Consider the following 19485-nt stretch of genomic DNA (forward strand, 5'->3'; position numbering starts at 1 on the left):
TGGAGTATGTAGAAGTTGCCCTTAGCCACAGATCTAGGATCAGATTACACCAAATCCTAACCTTAACCATTAGGGGGTGAATAAATATCTGACCCTGTATCAGTGGTTAGGGTTAGGTTCTACCTACCTACTCCCATTAGCTCAGCCTCTAGAGGACCTAAGAGACAACGGCTGCCCCACTAGGCCCATGGGAGATGGAGTCTCTTGCTGCTAGAGTTCATAGTGTCAGTTTGAGGTATGTTACGCGAACTTGCTGGACCTCTGATTGTGTGTAGACAATAGACATGCTAACTAAACAGACAAACATAGCTATAGGAACAGATGGGAGATGTAAACCATTGTTACAAGTCAGGACCTAACCTGACTGTCAGGTTGAGACAGAGACACGAGAGAATGTACGATTAACCAATAGTATAGCGTTAAGTCCTTTCTGAGATTACTCTAGTATCAGAATATGTTACTACACCATCCTTCATCCTTTCCCAAGAACGTATTCATTTAATTTGTTCTAATTGTAACACTTGCTCCCAAATCTGAATAAAAATGTGTGTTTGGTACATTGGCACACCCCTGTGAAGATGCCAGGAGTATGGACCAGGGGAGGGTCTAGAGGCTGCCATGGAACTCAGTGGAGTAGGTCTGTACCGTACCCCTATGTGAGAGTCTCATAGGTGAGAAAACATTAAAAACTACAACAATAAATCAAAAACAAGTAAATAAAAGGTATAAAATGTTTAAAAAAAGTGAAGAAACCAAAAATGAAATGTAACAGACAATTAAAACAAGCTAGACATGTGCAAGTCATCTACAGGGTAATACTGCCAATACATCCCACACAATGACACACCAAGGAAACAAACACTAAACAACAAAATCATTCAAATGAATGGCTCCAGATAGCTTCATGTGTTTGTCTGCAGCAGTGTGTGTGTAGCAGTCTGTGCGTATAAAACACACACTCAGAGTTGTGAAGCAGGTTAGCTCAGGACCTGAATCTCCCACTCATGTTAAAGCAACAACAAAACAACAAGTTGAGAGAAAAAATCATTTTCTGGAGTTAAAGGGACACTTGGGGATTTTGGCAATGAGAACATTTATCCACTTCCCAAGTCAGATTAACTCGTGGATACCATTTTTATGTCTCTGTGTCCAGTACGAAGGAAGTTAGAGGTAGTTTTGCGAGCCAATGCTAACTAGAGTTAGCGCAATGACTGGAAGTCTATGGCTATCTGTTAGCATGCTAGTAGATACCCATAGACTTCCAGCCATTGCGCTAACACTAGTTAGCATTGGCTTGCGAAACTACCTCCAACTTCCTTCATCCTGGACACAGAGACATAAAAATGGTATCCATGAGTTCATCTGACTGGGGAAGTGGATAAAGGGGCTCATTGCCAAAATCCCCAAGTATCCCTTTAACACTCCCCCATCTTTCACTCTGTCCTATCGTTCACCTTTTCACAGCTTTCAAGTCTTTAGTGTTAATGTGTGTGTGTGTGTTCTGGGGAATCTAGAGCCTTAACAAGTGGACAGCACAGACAGCTGTCCAGAGAACAACCCAAAAGCCTGTTTATAAAAGAGTTATAACTGGGTCCATAACAGTGGAATAGAGGAAAGCTTAGAGACTGGGTTTATCGTACCGATGATGTGACCTAGCATACGCGCTCACACACACACACACACACACGCTCACACACGCTCTCACACACACACATAGGGCAGAGAAGGGGAGGGGAGACTCTGGAATATAAAACAGTAGGAGACATTCAGGACATGTGTGTGGGAGCAGTTTCTGCTGGAATAGATTGAGAATCAGAGCCCTTAATGTTTACAATGCTGCAATCACACGCTCTCTCCCCCCGTCCGAGTGTGTGTGTTTGTGTTTGTGTGTACGTTTGTGCATATGTGTGTGAGTGTGTGCGAAAAGTGTGTCATAGTTTTGTGAGCCCAACTCATGTCAAGTGTGTGAAGACACCATTGGGGCCTTGTGTGTGGGTGTGAGTCAAAGTGTGATAAAGAAAAGTGTTTAAAATCCCGTTCCATTGAGTTAGTCCAGTGTTGTATGTGTGTGGTTGTGTATGTGTGTGAGTCCAGCCCTAGAAAGGGCAGAGTCTGTCTTCCACCAGACCACGGTGTGTCAAGAGTGATGGAAAAACGAGGATAAAGGATATACAATGTCCATACATCCCAAGAAAGAGGAGGAGACATCCCATAGTTCCACAGGGTTGATAGTCCACTGGAAAAAACTACGGAGAGAGAGAACGAGAAAGGAGAAGTGGTGTCGTTCCCCATTCAGTAATCTATGCAGCCAAATTAACCACTGCTTCAACACACACACACACACACACACACACACACACACACACACACACACACACACACACACACTCGCACGGCTCCTTAGGTTAAGGCAGTGGTGGCAGGTGGGGCTGCAGTGGGGCTGGGGTCAGGGTGTATAGGTCAGGGGTCATGGCAGTGAAAGCTCCTGCTGCTAAGTCACTAACCCTCCTTTCTTCTCCTCTCCTATTCCTTTATTTTATCTCTCTCCATCTATCATTCCGTCTTCTTCAGCAGCACTTATTCAAAGGACATCAGATTGGCTGGGACCTGGAGAGAGAAAAAAGTGTGAGGGCTGGTGGGTGTGGGTATATGTGTGGGTGATTGTGTATGTGTGTGTGTGTCTGTTACCTGTTGTCTGTTGCTCTGGCAGGCAGCACTGAGGTGTTTGAACCACAGCAGGGCATTCATTTTGTTCCCTGCCTGGTATTTATAGGTGTTACCTAGGAAACACAGAGACACACGGTCACAAAATGTCACTGTAGCAGAGAACTGGGATTCAGCCCAGAGACTCTGTATCAGCCTTGCCCAGTCCAGCCGTGTACAGTTACAGTAATCTAGTCTCCCATCCCCATCTGTGTACAGCAGGAGCCGTAAAGCTGCCGCAATGCAGAACATATGAGCGACGGAGACTGTGTGTGTGTAGACAGAAAAAGACAGACTGTCAGATATGAAAGGCATGCAGTCCACATAGCAGACAGGGTTACTGCTGGGTCAGACAGACAGGAACCTGTGTGTGTGTGCGTGCGCTTGTCTTCATCTGTGTGTGTCTGTGCACACGTGTGTATGCATGTGATTGCATTTGCATACAATATGGGTGTATAGTGCGTGTGAGAGAGTATGTATGGGGTGTGTTGAGGTTTTACACTAAGGACATCCAGACCATCTGAGGAGTGGAGATAAGTAGTTTGGCGGAACACTCCTGTCTGTATGTGATTGGCTGTTTGATTGACAGGTAGTCTCACCATGTTCAGAGTCTGTGAGCAGGAAGACGTCGGGATGTTCAGGGTCGTCAGCCATGATGGCCATCAACCCCACGACACACACACTCTTACTGCTAGATGACTTGAACTGGAGAAAGAGAGAGAAAGAATTCTGATATTATTGCTGATAGTCCTATACAAGTATTCTTTCTGAAACCTAAGACAAACTACAGAAAATGTTTATATTTGTGCGAGTTTGAAAACAATTGTCTCTGCAGACTGCACTCAGTTTGTAGGGAAGATGGCGCTGTGTGTGTGTGTGTGATTGTGTGTGTTTCCCTGCCACGAGGTTCCCATTACCCTGTGAGTGACACGGAGGACTAGGATTATATCCTTGGTCTCATTATCCAATGAGTGCTACCAGCTGCCGCTCCACTCGTTTAAAATACTTCCATCCCTCTCTCCATCTCGCTCTCCCACTGCGCTAGCCCCAAGGCCCATGACAACATCCCTTCATCAGGCGCTCCACTAGTTTTCATTCCTCTCACTCCCTCCTTCCTCTGAGCTCCTGTGCAGTTTCCAATCTGCTGTGTGAGTCCTGTTCCCCTGTCAAACTGATACTGTCCAAACACACACACTTGTTTGCACCCTCCCTCTTTCCCTCTGCTTCATTTGCTGGCTGGCTTTATCACACTGGAACAATGAGGCAGCAACGGCCAGGTCTGGAAACCCAGTGTGTGTGGAAGGGGATGGTGTGAGGGAGGGAGACTGGATGATGGTGGGAGACTGGATGATGGAGGGAGGGAGGTGTAGAGTGGGAGGGCTGAGAAGATTTGATGTGAAGGGGTGAGAGAGACTTACATGCTTTCTCTCTGTGGCCTTTAGGGACTTCGCAGGGTAGAAGTAGAGCTGAGTTCCACACAGAGCCACCCAGAACTTGGTCCACGATGCCACCTATACACAGAGGGGTCAGAGGTCAGTGTTTATAGGTCACACGCAGTAGTCACTTACACCAGTCTATCAATTCAATACAACTTTATAGATACAGCTAATATATACACAACTAGTTTCAGGGCAACATACCGTACACATAAATCAATAGGATATGCTTATAACTGTAGTCCATTATTGAAGATGGACATATCAGAGTTTAGGCTAACTACATAGACCAGTATGTTTAGTTCATTTCATTCCGATCTCCTCTGCATTATTGTAGCCTTTTGCTACAGCCTGTCAACTATGCCTCTGCCTATCCCTGTTCTCTCCTCTCCGCACAGGCTACACAAACGCCTCACACCGCGTGGCTGCTGCCTCTCTAACCTGGTGGTCCCTGCACGCACCACACACCTGGAGTTCCAGGTCTCAGGCAGCCTCTGGAACTGCCGTTCTGCTGCCAACAAGGCTGACTTCATCCCAGCCTATGCTACCCTCCAGTCCCTCGACTTCCTGGCGCTGACGGAAACATGGATTACCACTGAAAACACTGCTACTCCTACTGCTCTCTCCTCGTCTGACCATGTGTTCTCGCATACCCCGAGAGCATCTTGTCAGAGGGGTGGTGGCACAGGAATCCTCATCTCTCCCAAGTGGACATTCTCAATTTTTCCCCTAACCCATCTGTCTATCTCCTCATTTGAATTCCATGCTGTCACAGTCACTAGCCCATTTAAGCTTAATATCCTTGTCATCTATCGCCCTCCAGGTTCCCTTGGAGAGTTCATCAATGAGCTTGACGCCTTGATAAGCTCCTTTCCTGAAGATGGCTCACCCCTCACAGTTTTGGGGGATTTCAACCTCCCTACGTCTACATTTGACTCATTTCTCTCTGCCTCCTTCTTTCCACTCCTCTCCTCTTTTGACCTCACCCTCTCACCGTCCCCCCCTACTCACAAGGCAGGCAATACGCTTGACCTCATCTTTACTAGATGCTGCTCTTCTACTAATCTCACTGCAACTCCCCTCCACGTCTCCGACCACTACTTTGTATCCTTTTCTCTCTCGCTCTCCTCCAACACTACTCACTCTGCCCCTACACAGATGGTAATGCGCCGCCGCAACCTTCGCTCTCTCTCTCCCACTACTCTCTCTCTTCCATCCTATCATCTCTTCCCTCTGCTCAATCCTTCTCCCTCCAATCTCCTGATTCTGCCTCCTCAACCCTCCTCTCCTCCCTTTCTGCATCCTTTGACTCTCTGTGTCCCCTATCCTCCCGGCCGGCTCGGTCCTCCCCTCCAGCTCCGTGGCTTGATGACTCATTGCGAGCTCACAGAACAGAGCTCCGGGCAGCGGAGCGGAAATGGAAGAAAACTAAACTCCCTGCCGACCTGGCATCTTTTCACTCCCTCCTCTCTACATTTTCTTCATCTGTTTCTGCCGCTAAGGCCACTTTCTACCACTCTAAATTCCAAGCATCTGCCTCTAACCCTAGGAAGCTCTTTGCCACATTCTCCTCCCTGCTGAATCCCCCCCCCCCCTCTCTGTGGATGACTTCATCAACCACTTTGAAAAGAAGGTTGACGACATCCGATCCTCGTTTGTTAAGTCTAATGACACTGCTGGTCCTGCTCACACTGCCCTACCCTATGCTTTGACTTCTTTCTCCCCTCTCTCTCCAGATAAAATCTTGCGACTTGTGACTGCAGGCCGCCCAACAACCTGCCCGCTTGACCCCATCCCCTCCTCTCTTCTCCAGACCATCTCCGGTGACCTTCTCCCCTACCTCACCTCGCTGATCAACTCATCCTTGACCGCTGGCTATGTCCCTTCCGTCTTCAAGAGAGCGAGAGTTGCACCCCTTCTCAAAAAACCAACACTCGATCCCACTGATGTCAACAACTACAGACCAGTATCCCTTCTTTCTTTTCTTTCCAAAACTATTGAGTGTGCCGTCTTTAGCCAACTCTCTTGCTATCTCTCTCAGAATGACCTTCTTGATCCAAACCAGTCAGGTTTCAGGACTGGTCATTCAACTGAGACTGCTCTTCTCTGTGTCACGGAGGCTCTCCGCACTGCTAAAGCTAACTCTCTCTCCTCTGCTCTTGTCCTTCTAGACCTGTCTGCTGCCTTTGATACTGTGAACCATCAGATCCTCCTCTCCACCCTCTCCGAGCTGGGCATCTCCGGCGCGGCTCACTCCTGGATTGCGTCCTACCTGACCGGTCGCTCCTACCAAGTGGCGTGGCGAGAAGCTGTCTCCGCACCACGTGCTCTCACCACTAGTGTCCCCCAGGGCTCAGTTCTAGGTCCTCTCCTATTCTCCCTATACACCAAGTCACTTGGCTCTGTCATATCCTCACATGGCCTCTCCTATCATTGCTACGCTGACGACACACAACTAATCTTCTCCTTTCCCCCTTCTGATAACCAGGTGGCGAATCGCATCTCTGCATGTCTGGCAGACATATCAGTATGGATGACGGATCACCACCTCAAGCTGAACCTTGGCAAGACGGAGCTGCTCTTCCTCCCGGGGAAGGACTGCCCGTTCCATGATCTCGCCATCACGGTTGACAACTCCGTTGTGTCCTCCTCCCAGAGTGCGAAGAGCCTTGGCGTGACCCTGGACAACACCCTGTCGTTCTCCGCTAACATCAAGGCGGTGACCCGATCCTGCAGGTTCATGCTCTACAACATTCGGAGAGTACGACCCTGCCTTACACAGGAAGCGGCACAGGTCCTAATCCAGGCACTTGTCATCTCCCGTCTGGATTACTGCAACTCGCTGTTGGCTGGGCTCCCTGCCTGTGCCATTAAACCCCTACAACTCATCCAGAATGCCGCAGCCCGTCTGGTGTTCAACCTTCCCAAGTTCTCTCACGTCACCCCGCTCCTCCGCACACTCCACTGGCTTCCAGTTGAAGCTCGCATCTGTTACAAGACCATGGTGCTTGCCTATGGAGCTGTGAGGGGAACGGCACCTCCGTACCTTCAGGCTCTGATCAGTCCCTACACCCAAACGAGGCCATTGCGTTCATCCACCTCTGGCCTGCTGGCTCCCCTTCCTCTGCGGAAGCATAGTTCCCGCTCAGCCCAGTCAAAACTGTTCGCTGCTCTGGCACCCCAATGGTGGAACAAGCTCCCTCACGACGCCAGGACAGCGGAGTCACTCACCACCTTCCGGAGACATTTGAAACCCCACCTCTTTAAGGAATACCTGGGATAGGATAAAGTAATCCTTCTACCCCCCCGCCCCCCCCCTAAAAAAAATAATTGTAAAGTGGTTAACCCACTGGCTATAGGGTGAATGCACCAATTTGTAAGTCGCTCTGGATAAGAGCGTCTGCTAAATGACGTAAATGTAAATGTAAATGTAATGGACGCAAATATACATTATTTTAAGAGTGCTGTTATAGTGGAAATCTGTGGGTTATGTTGGCTGTAGATATAATTCTGTTTCCGCTTGTTTGCTTCAGCAGAGAGACCGGGACAAAGAAGTAAATATGGAGAGAGAGTGAGACGGAGAGCAAGACAGAGAGAGGGAGGGACGGAGAGAGAGAGAGTATGTTCATTGATGGTTTGGGTGGAGGTTTTTCCAGGACTGGTTGGTTGGAGAATAACATTTATGTTCTAAACTGCTGAGAGGAAACACAGGCTCAGAGATGAATAAAAGACTAATGGAGTGTGGCTTTGACTGTGTGTGTGTTGCGTGTGAGCATATGCGAAAGAATGAGAGAGAGGGAATCATACAGATAGACCAAGAAGTTGTTACATCAAAGAAAACAGGTCTTACGTCACCTACAGTAACCCTTATGCCACCCTTACGTAACCTTCTGTCAGCCCTGCCAGCCTCAGACATATAACCATGTCCAGATGAGTTTCCATCCCAGAGAGACAGCAGAGAGAAGCTCATTTAACACAAATAAGAGTCAGGATGATGGCAATAGATGAGACAGCCGAGAGAGCGCAGGGAGAGAGGGAAGAGAAAGAGAGAGCAGGAAGAGGGCAGGAATACTGCAGAGAAAGAGCACAGAGAACAGAGGTAGCACAGTAACAGAGGTAGCACAGTGACAGGGCAGAGAAACAGAAAAGGGAGCTGGTGGTTTTAATGTATTTACGGGTCTCTGAGGTGTACTATTATGTTTAGTATTCAGAGTGTTTCTACAGCCTGGCTGTTGGCTGTTCCACACATCTCTACACGTGCAGCACTGCTGGGCTACAGGGACAAACCTGACAAAACAGATGGCTGGCTGTGTGTGTGTGTCCTTCTCTGTCTGTACAGTACAAGTTTGGGTGTTTTCTCTCTGTCTGTACGTACAGTATGTTCTGTGTGTGCGTGTTCTCACCGTGGGTTTCTTGCCCTCCTTGAGGACAGTCTTGCGTCGTAGGACTCCCTGTACAGTGACGGCTCCAGGGTACAGGTGCACCGCTAACTCCTCAGACTCTGCCGAGCTACAGCAGAACACAGCAGGGTTACAACACACACACACTCAGAGAAACACACACAAACAGAGACACACACACTGTGACAAGGACATAAACACACACACAGACAGAAACACAGGCACAAACAGACATGCACTCACACATGTGCAGAAATACAAAAAGTACTTTGTCTGAAGTAGGGCCAGTCGAAATCAGCAGGGAAGTTACCTAATTAATCAATATGTGAACTGTACTATCTGCATATTCAATCAACTGTGTAGCAGCAATATTTGGTTTGCTTTGAATCAATTCCACAGATGCATTTTCCTTTCAATAGATTCCTGGGAGGTTCTAGTGCAGAGTCTGTCTGGCTGTGATCACAGAGAGTAAGAAGAGGACAGCCAGTGGGAGCAAGAAGGAAACCAGTGAAGCATTAGAGAACACAATCCGTCATAACTGTATGGAGCTAGAATAGAAGTCTATGGCAGGTCATCCCTGACTGACACAGAGCACTGGAAACTTACTGGAACATTCTGAATCTGTCATCTCTTACAAAACCTGCAGGGTCCATATTGCATAATGATTCATTGACGATCCCATATAAATGTTTGAACAGTAAACAAGTCATTAAAATGTGTGTGAGAGATGCCATACAGGGAGAGCGAGAGTGTTGCTAAAATGGTCTGGTTTAGCGGAGAATCAACCACAGAGGCCCACCACCTGATTATAACACACACACACACGTTATGTTCTTCTTTCCTCGTGGGAACCTACAATTAATTTCCAATCAAAATCCTATTTTCCCTAACACCTAACCCTTACCATAACCCTAACTTTAACCCTAACCCCTAAGCATAAAATAGCGTTTGTCCTCATGGGGATGTGGGAAAGGTCCCCACAAGGGAGAATTTTCCTTTTTACTATCCTTGTGGGGACTTTTGGTGATTTTAGGTCCCCACAAAGATAGAAGAAGCATCCCCCAAACACACACACACACACACAAGCACAGTGGCCCCAGGCAGAGATGGGGGCTGTGGGATATGGGGGCAGCAGATGGCAGGGTGGAAAGGGGGTTGAGAAGGGGGCGAGGGTGTTGAGAGGAGTGTAGAGGAGGAGAAGAAGGGGCATAATGTGTGTGTACCTGCTGGGCCTCAGGCCTCCTCTGTAGGGGATTCTGGCCACGCGGGTCACAGGCCCCAGAGAGTGATAGAACCGAGTCCTGTTCAGCAGAGGATAGGGTGGGACAGGCACAGGGTGGGGGCACGGAACACTGTTAAGGTCGGGTTCTCTCAGCTCATTGTAGCACAATGTTAAGGTTCAGATTAGTGTTAAGGTCGTAAAGGTTAAGGTTGTTGTCGTTTTGGCAAAGTGTGAGGGTTGGGTTCAGGACGGTTGTTCTTTTGCAAAAGGTTTTTCAGGTTCTTTCAGGACTGGTGTTTTTGGTACAGAGCAACGGACGGTCGGACATAAGGGCTTCTGTGACCTGTTACTGGGATTGAACCTCAATAGTCTGCACACACCAAGACTGTGTTCGCCCATTGAGCTGAAGCCTAGGCATTACTAAAGCACTTCAATCACACTAGCATGGAGCCAGTGAGAGAGACTAGTAGAGGAGAGCAGCTCAGAAGGCAGCGAGTGCTGCTTGCCTGTAGGCAAAATTTTGGTCAAAGAGCTTCACAAATCGTGTGTGTGTGTGTGTACAGACTTACCTCTCGAAGGCTGGCCAGGACATCTCTTCACTGAGTTCTGAACCTTCACTGCTCCCTGCAGACAGACAGACAGACGTGTTATTGTCAAAGTCAACAGACAGTAATCAAAACACAGTTGTGTGTGTGTGTGTCTATCTAACCCAGTGAGATGCCGCTAGAGAGCGTTGAGCTCTCGGCCTGTCCTCTTGTAGGGGTGTGGCTCTCCATGACGCTGTCGTCCAATAGATGACGAGAACCAGCATTGGGGAACGTAGCGCTCTTAAACTCCACTGTATTCATCTTATGGATAAAACTACAGAGAAACAAAATAACTATTAGAAAACATATGATAATGAACCAATGCAGTAAAATTTTCGAAACCACTAAAAAAAGCACATAGGGGTGATTATGGCATAGAATTCAGAGGATTATGGGGTAATGGATGCTAAAGTGAGCCTGCAGTGTTGAGGTGACTCACTTGTAGCCCAGGCTGTGACACTTTCTGTGTCCGTAGGGGAGGAGGTTCCTAGGGGAGGGGGGCGTGGGAGGGACTTTGGTTCCGTCTGCGATGGGGCCCTTATGGCCACACAGAGGAGACGCAGAAGCGTCGGGACCTACGAGGTCCTCTCTAGAGGCAGTAGAGCGAGGGGTGCTGGTGGCTGGCTCAATCTTCAACGACAACCTGAACACAACATTACACATGAGGACCACATTACATTCCACACACCTGAAGTAGACACTAAACACACCTGATTATGACTTCCAATAAATGTCACCTTATCAAACTCCATTAACGTAACAGAGCCACTACTCACTTGTAGTTGTCATCCTCCACAAACTTCTGTAGCTCCTCGATGTACCTGACTGAGTTTAGATACTTCTGGACATGAGGCAACACTGGTATATCTACAGAGACCGAGAGAATGGTCTTAGGGTATGGAGCAGGGAGGTGTGTGTGTGTGTGTGTGTGTGCGCGCGCATGTACCGTAGGTGCAGGAGCGTTGCAGGTCAGATATAATCCTCAGGATGTTGTTCATGAGGTTGGATCTCTGTTCGTTCTCCAGGATGCTGCCAGTAGAGGGATACGCTGAGTCTATATATGTCAGGTCAGACAGATACATACCTACAGAGAGAAAGAGAGCGAGAGAGAGAGAGAAAGAGTAAAAGACTTGTAGACAACGTCATGGTTAAACACTCTTAAACACAGGAGATCCTAGGCTAAATAGAATCCTAGAACACTAACAAATACAAGAGTAACAAATGCAATGGCGAAGGTGCATAAAGATGTAGGAATTCAGATATTACAACATTGTTTTAGCACTACCCACAGAGTTCTTAAACTAAGGCACGCAACATGGTTCAATGTGCCAATCTAGTTTTTATTTTTTATTTTTGCCGCTGTCTTGGAGCTAGGATTGGGATCATGTGTAGTGCGCTAATGCCTTTACAAAAAAAGAGTAATGAGAGCAATGTACAATATGGCGAACTTAGCAAAAAAGGCATTTGTGGTAAGTACACGGAGGCCGCCATTGCCATGGGAACTAACATCACTTCAGCATTGATTTTCTTACAAACACACACACACACACACAAACAAACATGAACGTAAACAGAAAACAGAAACTGCTGACTCAGTGAAAAAGATTGCATTAGTTGCCCTGCAGACCAACCAATCTTTCCTTCACTCCCTCCCTCTCCATTTCTCTTCCTCTCCATCTCTCAGACCTCTGTCGTTCCAGCCAAATGAGGACACGGCCCATCTGTCCGAGGCATGATACAAAACAACACCAGGGACCATTCTGATCACACACACACAGTTTAGTGGCACGATGGAGCTTGGCTGCCATACAGCTCTCTGTGTGTGTCTCCTGGAATGAGGACTCATGGGTAATTAATATGGCTGCCAGTCTGATGACATCACACTGGAGTAGTCATAAAACGGACATGAGTGGAATGTGTACCACACAAATACCACTAATAAACAAAACCACCCATGAAATTTTCTATCCTGCTGTCATTCATATATACATAAACATGAGTGTTGAGTGATGGTGTTAACTATACTGTATACAGTACCTTCAGAAAGATTTACACAACATGCCTACCACTTTTTTTGGGGGGGTGAAACAAACAAGAAATAAGACAAAAAAAACAGAAAACTTGAGCGTGCATAACTATTCACCCCCCCCCCAAAGTCAATACTTTGTAGAGCCACCTTTTGCAGCAATTACAGCTGCAAGTCTCTTGTGGTATGTCTCTATTAGCTTGGCACATCTAGCCACTGGGATTTTTGCCCATTCTTCAAGGCAAAACTGCTCCAGGTCCTTCAAGGTAAAAAAAAAAAAAGTCATTTAGCAGATGCTCTTATCCAGAGCGACTTACATTATTTTTAATAAAAAATGTATATACCCCTCGTGGGAATCGAACCCACAACCTTGGCGTTGCAAACGCCATGCTCCACCAACTGAGATACATCCCTGGAGCTCGATTCGAACCAGGATCTCTAGTGGCACAGCTAGCACTGCCTTAGACCACTGCGCCACTCGGGAGGCCAAGTTGGATGGGTTTCGCTGGTGTACAGCAATCTTTTAAGTCATACCACAGATTCTCAATTGGAATGAGGTCTGGGCTTTGACTAGGCCATTCCAAGACATTTAAATGTTTCCCCTTAAACCACTTGAGTGTTGCTTTAGCAGTATGCTGAGGGTCATTGTCCTGCTGGAAGGTGAACCTCTGTCCCAGTCTCAAATCTCTGGAAGACTGAAACAGGTTTCCCTCAAGAATTTCCCTGTATTTAGCGCCATTCACCATTCCTTCAATTCTGACCAGTTTCACAGACCCTGCCGATGAAAAACATCCCCACAGCATGATGCTGCCACCACCATGCTTCACTGTGGGGATGGTGTTCTCAGGATGATGAGAGGTGTTGGGTTTGCGCCAGACATGGCGTTTTCCTTGATGGCCAAAAAGCTCAATTTTAGTCTCATCTGACCAGAGTACCTTCTTCCATATATTTGGGGAGTCTCCCACATGCCATTTGGCGAACACCAAACGTGTTTGCTTATTTTTTTTATTTAAGCAATGGCTTTTTTCTGGCCACTCTTCCGTAAAGCCCAGCTCTGTGGAGTGTACGGCTTAAAGTGGTCCTATGGGCACATTGGATACTCCAATCTCCGCTGTGGAGCTTTGCAGCGCCTTCATCTTTGGTCTCTTTGTTGCCTCTCTGATTAATGCCCTCCTTGCCTGGTCCGTGAGTTTTGGTGGGCAGCCCTCTCTTGGCAGGTTTGTTGTGGTGCCATATTCTTTCCATTTTTTAATAATGGATTTAAATGGTGCTCCGTCGGATGTTCAAAGTTTCTGATATTTTTTTATAACCCAACCCTGATCTGTACTTATCCACAACATTGTCCCTGACCTGTTTGGAGAGCTCCTTGGTCTTCATGGTGCAGCTTGCTTGGTGGTGCCCCTTGCTTAGTGGTGTTGCAGACTCTGGGGCCTTTCAGAACAGGTGTATATATACTGAGATCACGTGACAGATCACGTGACACTTTATTTAACTAATTATGTTACTTCTGAAGGTAATTGATTGCACCAGCTCAAGTGGATATTTGGCCTTGTGTTTTAGGTTATTATCCTGCTGAAAGTTGAATGTCTCCCAGTGTGTTGGAAAGCAGACTGAACCAGGTTTTCCTTTAGGATTTTGCCTGTGCTTAACTCTATTCTGTTTCTTTTCATCCTAAAAAGCTCCCTCGTCCTTGCCGATAACAAGCATTCCCATAACATGATGCAGCCACCACCATGCTTGAAAATATGAAGAGTGGTACTCAGTGCTGTGTTGTGTTTGCCCCGAACATAATGCTTTGTATTCAGGACATAAAGTTAATTTCTTTGCCACAGCTTTTGCAGTTTTACTTTAGTGCCTCATTGCAAACAGGATGCATGTTTTGGAATATTTGTATTCTGTACAGGCTTCCTTCTTTTCACTGTCATTTAGGTTAGTACTGTGGAGTAACTACAATGTTGTTGATCCATTCTCAGTTTTCTCCAATCACAGCCATTCAACTCTGTTTTAAAGTCACCATTGGCATCATGGTGAAATCCCTGAGCGGGTTCCTTCCTCTCTGGCAACTGTGTTTGGAAGGACGCCTGTATCATTGTAATGACTGGGTGTATTGATACACCATCCAAAGTGTAATTATTAACTTCACCATGCGCAAATGGATACTCAATGTCAGATTTATTTTCTTTCCATCTACCAACAGGTGCCTTCTTTGCGAGGCATTGGAAAACCTCCCTGGTCTTTGTGATTTAATCTGCGTTTGAAATTCACTGCTCATCTGAGGGACCATACAGATAATTGTATGTGTGGGGTACAGAGATGAGGTAGTCAATCAAAAATCATGTTAAACACTATTGTTACACACAGAGTCCATGCAACTTATTAAGCTAATTTTTACTCCTGAACTTATTTAGGCTTGCCATAACAAAGTGTTGAATACTTATTGACTCAAGACATTTCAGCTTTTCATTTTTTATTAATTTGTATACATTTCTAAAACATAATTCCACTTTGACATTATGGGGTATTGTGTGTAGGCCGGTGACGCAAAATCTAAATGTAATACATTTTAAACTCAGGCTGTAACACTCCTCTTCTGAGCCCAGCCAGCTCCCTCTTTCTCGGTCTCTCTCTCCCTGGCAGTACTACAGCTCTAAGCTTCTCAGTCTCTCATTACACAAATATTATCATTAGGAGACAAAGGCAGTAGCTGGTTTTCATCTCTGGAAATTGAGATGAATTTACAGCACCATTTAACTGCCCGTCTCCTACATCTTCCTCTCCATGTATCTGTCATTATCTTCTCCTCTCTACTGCCTTCTATCCCTGTTCTATTCATCTCCCCTTTCCCAGCACCACTCAACATAGAGCCTTATGACTGTCATACCATCATACTCTGATTAGAAGCAGAGAGAGAAGGGGAGGAAAGGAGGGAGATATAGGGAAGAAGAAAGAGCGGTAGAGACAGTGAAGGCTTAACCGCCATTACTGGTCATTTCATAGCGGATGACCACAGTTAGTCATGCAAGAGTGAAGTCTGCCCAGAACGCACGTGGACACACACACAAATCTGGGACAAGAGCAGGAAGCAGTTACTAAGTCCTAGGAAAAAAAGGGCCCTCTTCTCCTACTTTTCTCTCCCCTGATTCCCTTCTTCTCATTCCAGCGTTCTATCTGGAAGTGTGTGTGACATGAAACTCCCCATCTGGTGGGTTACATGTACATAATCTGCTCTCTTTCTGACATCTCACATGGCTGAGGGAGGGAGGAGGGGAGGTGAGGAAGAGGGTCTCTCCATACACCTGGGGTCTCCTTTGCATCTCTCTACAAATCAGTGTGACCTACAAACACCACACAAACATCCACTCACGCACAGCTGTCTGTATTACATAGTGTCTAAAGGAAGCTGCTGTAAACCCAGAGACGACATCAGGATTACTGTGGCACAGCATGAACTCTATCACTACAGCCTGGGGAGGAAGGGATGGAGGGAGTCTGACTGACTCACACAGAGGGGTCTAAGCACAGAGGAGTAACCCAGAAAGAGGCTGGTGAGTTTGGAGTACTAGTGCGATGGGGGTTACTGGGGCAGACCTGGACCTGTGTGTGTGTGTGTGTGTCTGCTGTCCCTACCCCCAAACAAAGAGAGTTCAAATTGTATTTCCAAAATAATTTCCTTAAAAAAAAGAAACCGGGACAGGAATGGTGGAAGATGTGAAACTTTTAGGAGGAGGTTCTTCTGATATTTACTATTTTTCTCAGACCAGTGACATCAGAGGTGGGCTGGGTCATTCTAAAAAAGACAGGGAGAAAAGGAGGTAGAAAAACAGCCTCCCTCCCCCAAACCCTCCTCTCTCCCTCCCTTCCCTCTCCAGCCAATCCTTTGTGAAAACCTTGAGGCACCAGAGCTCAGTAAGTAGAAGTAACCGGTAGTTTAGCCATGGACAGAGAGCTCCAGCTCTAACCCCTAACCCTAGCCTCACTGAGCCCACAGAGAGGAGACTTTGCTGGGCAGCAGGCTTCAGACAGCGAGCCTCTAGATTCTGAAGCTCTGGAGATCCAACCACAGGACAGAGATGAGCACCTGTGTAAGATGGGAGAAGTGTAGATGAGCAGAGCCTGAAGAGGGGACTGAACTGGAGCACCGAGGCTCACTGAGGATTGCCTGACTGACATACTGACTGACGACACACACCTACATCTGCTGCAGGATACGCTCTTGCAAACACACACTGAGGTAAGCAGCTGCATGTCTCCAAGTTTGTTGTCCCACCCTCCCCCTCCCCTCTCTTTCTCGCTCCCTGCATTGTGTTGTGTAGCTATGTGAGCAACTGGGAGAGCTCTGCTCTGCAGGAGAGGTTAGAACGTTCTGTTAGGCAGTTATTTTCTGGGTGCAGAAGAGTTAGAGGAGTTTAGCAACGCTCTGCTTCTCCAGGGGACTGGGATCTAGATTGGTCTAGCTTTACCGTGAGACTCTGTACCGTGTGAGTGAGAAGGATTCCTCAGACAGAGAGCCTGAGACAGACGGGCTGTATGTGGACGTCACTCATGGGTTGAGTTGGACTGCAGGAGAAAAGGGAACTAGCTACACACAGGAGCTCAGCAACAGGTAGCCTGCTACACTGTACATGTCCATTCACTGCTGCTAGGGCCTTTATTGGGCTTCTGAAACTTTACCATTCAAGTACCTCTAGATCAATAAAGGGCATATAGGGAACAGGAATGAGTCAGTGGACATTTACTGTATTTCACTGGAGTAACTTCCTTCTCTCGGTCGAGCTGGAATTTTTCCATAACTCTTATTGTTCCAGAGGAGAGGGAGGAAAAGAGGAAAGAGGGAGTCAAGTAGGCCAACAAACTGAGTTCAGTGCACAGCATTCCTCTCTAACACTTCAGAGAGAGCGAGAGAGCGAGAGAGAGAGAGAGAGAGAGAGAGAGAGAGAGAGAGAGAGGTCAGATGGAGAGATCCGAGATATGGTGGTGGTGTGTGTGTCGACTCTTGCTCCTGTTTATTTCTTTAAGCTTTGGTTTCCTAATATCCTTTCTGCCTGAGAATGAGAAATGGTTGTTAAATTAACCAGGACAGATTAGGGTTAAATAAACAAGTCAACATAATGAGGTGGTGACACGCTCTACAGTGAGTGGCTGAATGTTACTCACACACACACACACATTTTGTGACCATCAATAGTGAATGGTGTTGTTTCTGAGTGAATAGAGGGTCCCATTCATGGCGTCTTGTTTGAAGAAAAACAACCCTGATAATACAATGTAATTCTACTCTGACCACATCCTCCTACAGCCAACGCAACCCTCCATCCATACATCAGATAGCAACCGCTCTAACCCTCACCATGACACTGGGGGCTTGGAACGCTAATAATATCAGTCTGCTAGCGTTCATATCGCCACTCACAATTATGTTAAACTGCTTTCATTTACACATGCTCTGCTGTCAAGTGAGATCCATGGAAAACTCTCCACTCACTGTGGATGCACATCTGTTAATGCTGTATGACTGGGGATAGGGAATGCACGTACGAGCACAGCCACACAGTTCACATAGGCAGTCTTAACAGCTAAAGCAGATCTTAAAGAGAAAATGAGGGCAGGGCTAGAGGTTATGAAAACATTTCGTGAGGCGGAGGGTTTTTCAACGATCGATAAATCAGAGCAAATCACAGCACTAACTCATCTGACAAACACACAGAGGGGGAGGGAGAGATAGAGGGAGGGACAGAGGGGGTAGAGGGAGGGATAAAGAGGGGGGGAGAGAGTTTATATCCAGTGTGTTTTGTCCAGTACATTCTGTGCAGAAGGAGAAGTGCTTGGCTCCCAGTTCACCTGAAACACGTGTTGAGGGACATAAAATGGGTCAGCACTCTGGCTACAACAACCCTAACCAATCCATAAACAATTTTAGATGATGTGGCTTACATTTACATTTACATTTTAGTCATTTAGCAGACGCTCTTATCCAGAGCGACTTACAGTTAGTGCATACATTATTTTATCGAACCCACAACCCTGGCGTTGCAAACGCCATGCTCTACCAACTGAGCTACATCCCCTGCCGGCCAAATCCCTCCCCTACCCTGGACGACGCTGGGCCAATTGTGCGCGCCGCCCCATGGGTCTCCCGGTCGCGGCCGGCTACGACAGAGCCTGGATTCGAACCAGGATCTCTAGTGGCACAGCTAGCACTGCGATGCAGTGCCTTAGACCACTGCGCCACTCGGGAGACACATTGTGAAGGTCCTGTAGTTGAACTACAGACAGACAGATGGCTAGTGGAGTTGGCTGGCCATAACAGCAGGCATGGGGCCAACCAAAACTATACCTCACAGTGGGGTGCTCCCTGTAGTGCCCACCACAGGGGCCACACATGGCCCCAACATCACTCTCTCCCTACCTCAGTAAGACACACAAGAGCTCGTGGTTCCCAGCACAAACATGACTTGACATCCAAGTTTTGGAGAATATTCAAACGTAGACTTTGGAGGAATAGGTGTATTCATTCGTGAATCTGAGCAACTTAAACACACAGAGCGGTCAGCCCACAAACACAACAGGTTTACGCTCTCGCTCTGACCACAAGCGGTTTACCCAGCCACAACATACACACACACACTCGTATAACTGACCTTGTGGAGACACATAATTCAGTCCCATTCAAAATCCTATTTTCCCTAACCCCTAACCCTAACCTTAACCCTAACCCTAGCTCCTAACCCCTCTATAAATAGCATTTGCCCTTGTGGGGACTAACAAAATGTCCCCACAAGTATAGTTAAACAAGTACACACACGGTGTTGTCCCCTGAGCCTATAATCCATCACCTCTTTAAAGTGGAACTGACAATGTTTTAGTGACATGAAATCTTAAAATCTGTTTATATACACCCCCAGGAAAAATGACATTTTCTTTATTGTATTTTTTTTTTTTTTTTTACATTTTCTGACAAGGGAGCACTTAGATATGGTCATTTTCACGTCTTCATAAATTCATAGAATGTTTGGGAATTACATATAGTAAGGCATTTGTGAAAATTCTATAGCAATAGCCAAATCAGAGCTACAGTAGGACATTATGCAAATAAGCCATTTGCCACACGGGC

General features: G+C 46.8%; 2 protein-coding genes across 5 annotated transcripts in view; one reads left to right on the forward strand and one right to left on the reverse strand.

The window, feature by feature from the left end:
* Window positions 1–1372: 1372 nt before the first annotated feature.
* ralgps2 (Ral GEF with PH domain and SH3 binding motif 2) overlaps window positions 1373–19485 on the reverse strand; it is a 149997-nt gene continuing 131884 nt past the window's right edge. For 3 of the 4 annotated variants that reach the window (XM_041839203.2, XM_041839202.2, XM_045205487.1), the window contains 11 exons: window positions 11295–11432; window positions 11125–11215; window positions 10788–10991; window positions 10471–10622; window positions 10331–10385; window positions 9763–9840; window positions 8543–8648; window positions 4122–4214; window positions 3303–3408; window positions 2689–2780; window positions 1373–2607 (listed from right to left, as the gene is read on the reverse strand). In XM_041839203.2, coding sequence (XP_041695137.1) covers window positions 2578–2607; window positions 2689–2780; window positions 3303–3408; window positions 4122–4214; window positions 8543–8648; window positions 9763–9840; window positions 10331–10385; window positions 10471–10622; window positions 10788–10991; window positions 11125–11215; window positions 11295–11432 — 1145 coding nt within the window. In that variant the 3' untranslated portion in view covers window positions 1373–2577. The remainder of the gene's footprint in view (window positions 2608–2688; window positions 2781–3302; window positions 3409–4121; window positions 4215–8542; window positions 8649–9762; window positions 9841–10330; window positions 10386–10470; window positions 10623–10787; window positions 10992–11124; window positions 11216–11294; window positions 11433–19485) is intronic. The other variant, XM_045205488.1, reaches the window with a different exon arrangement.
* angptl1a (angiopoietin-like 1a) overlaps window positions 16237–19485 on the forward strand; it is a 44708-nt gene continuing 41459 nt past the window's right edge. Inside the window, exon 1 of the mRNA XM_041839205.2 lies at window positions 16237–16605. The gene's annotated coding sequence lies outside the window, so the exon portion shown is untranslated. The remainder of the gene's footprint in view (window positions 16606–19485) is intronic.

This window comes from Coregonus clupeaformis, chromosome 20 (genome assembly GCF_020615455.1).
Source record: "Coregonus clupeaformis isolate EN_2021a chromosome 20, ASM2061545v1, whole genome shotgun sequence".
Classification (NCBI taxonomy): domain Eukaryota; kingdom Metazoa; phylum Chordata; class Actinopteri; order Salmoniformes; family Salmonidae; genus Coregonus; species Coregonus clupeaformis.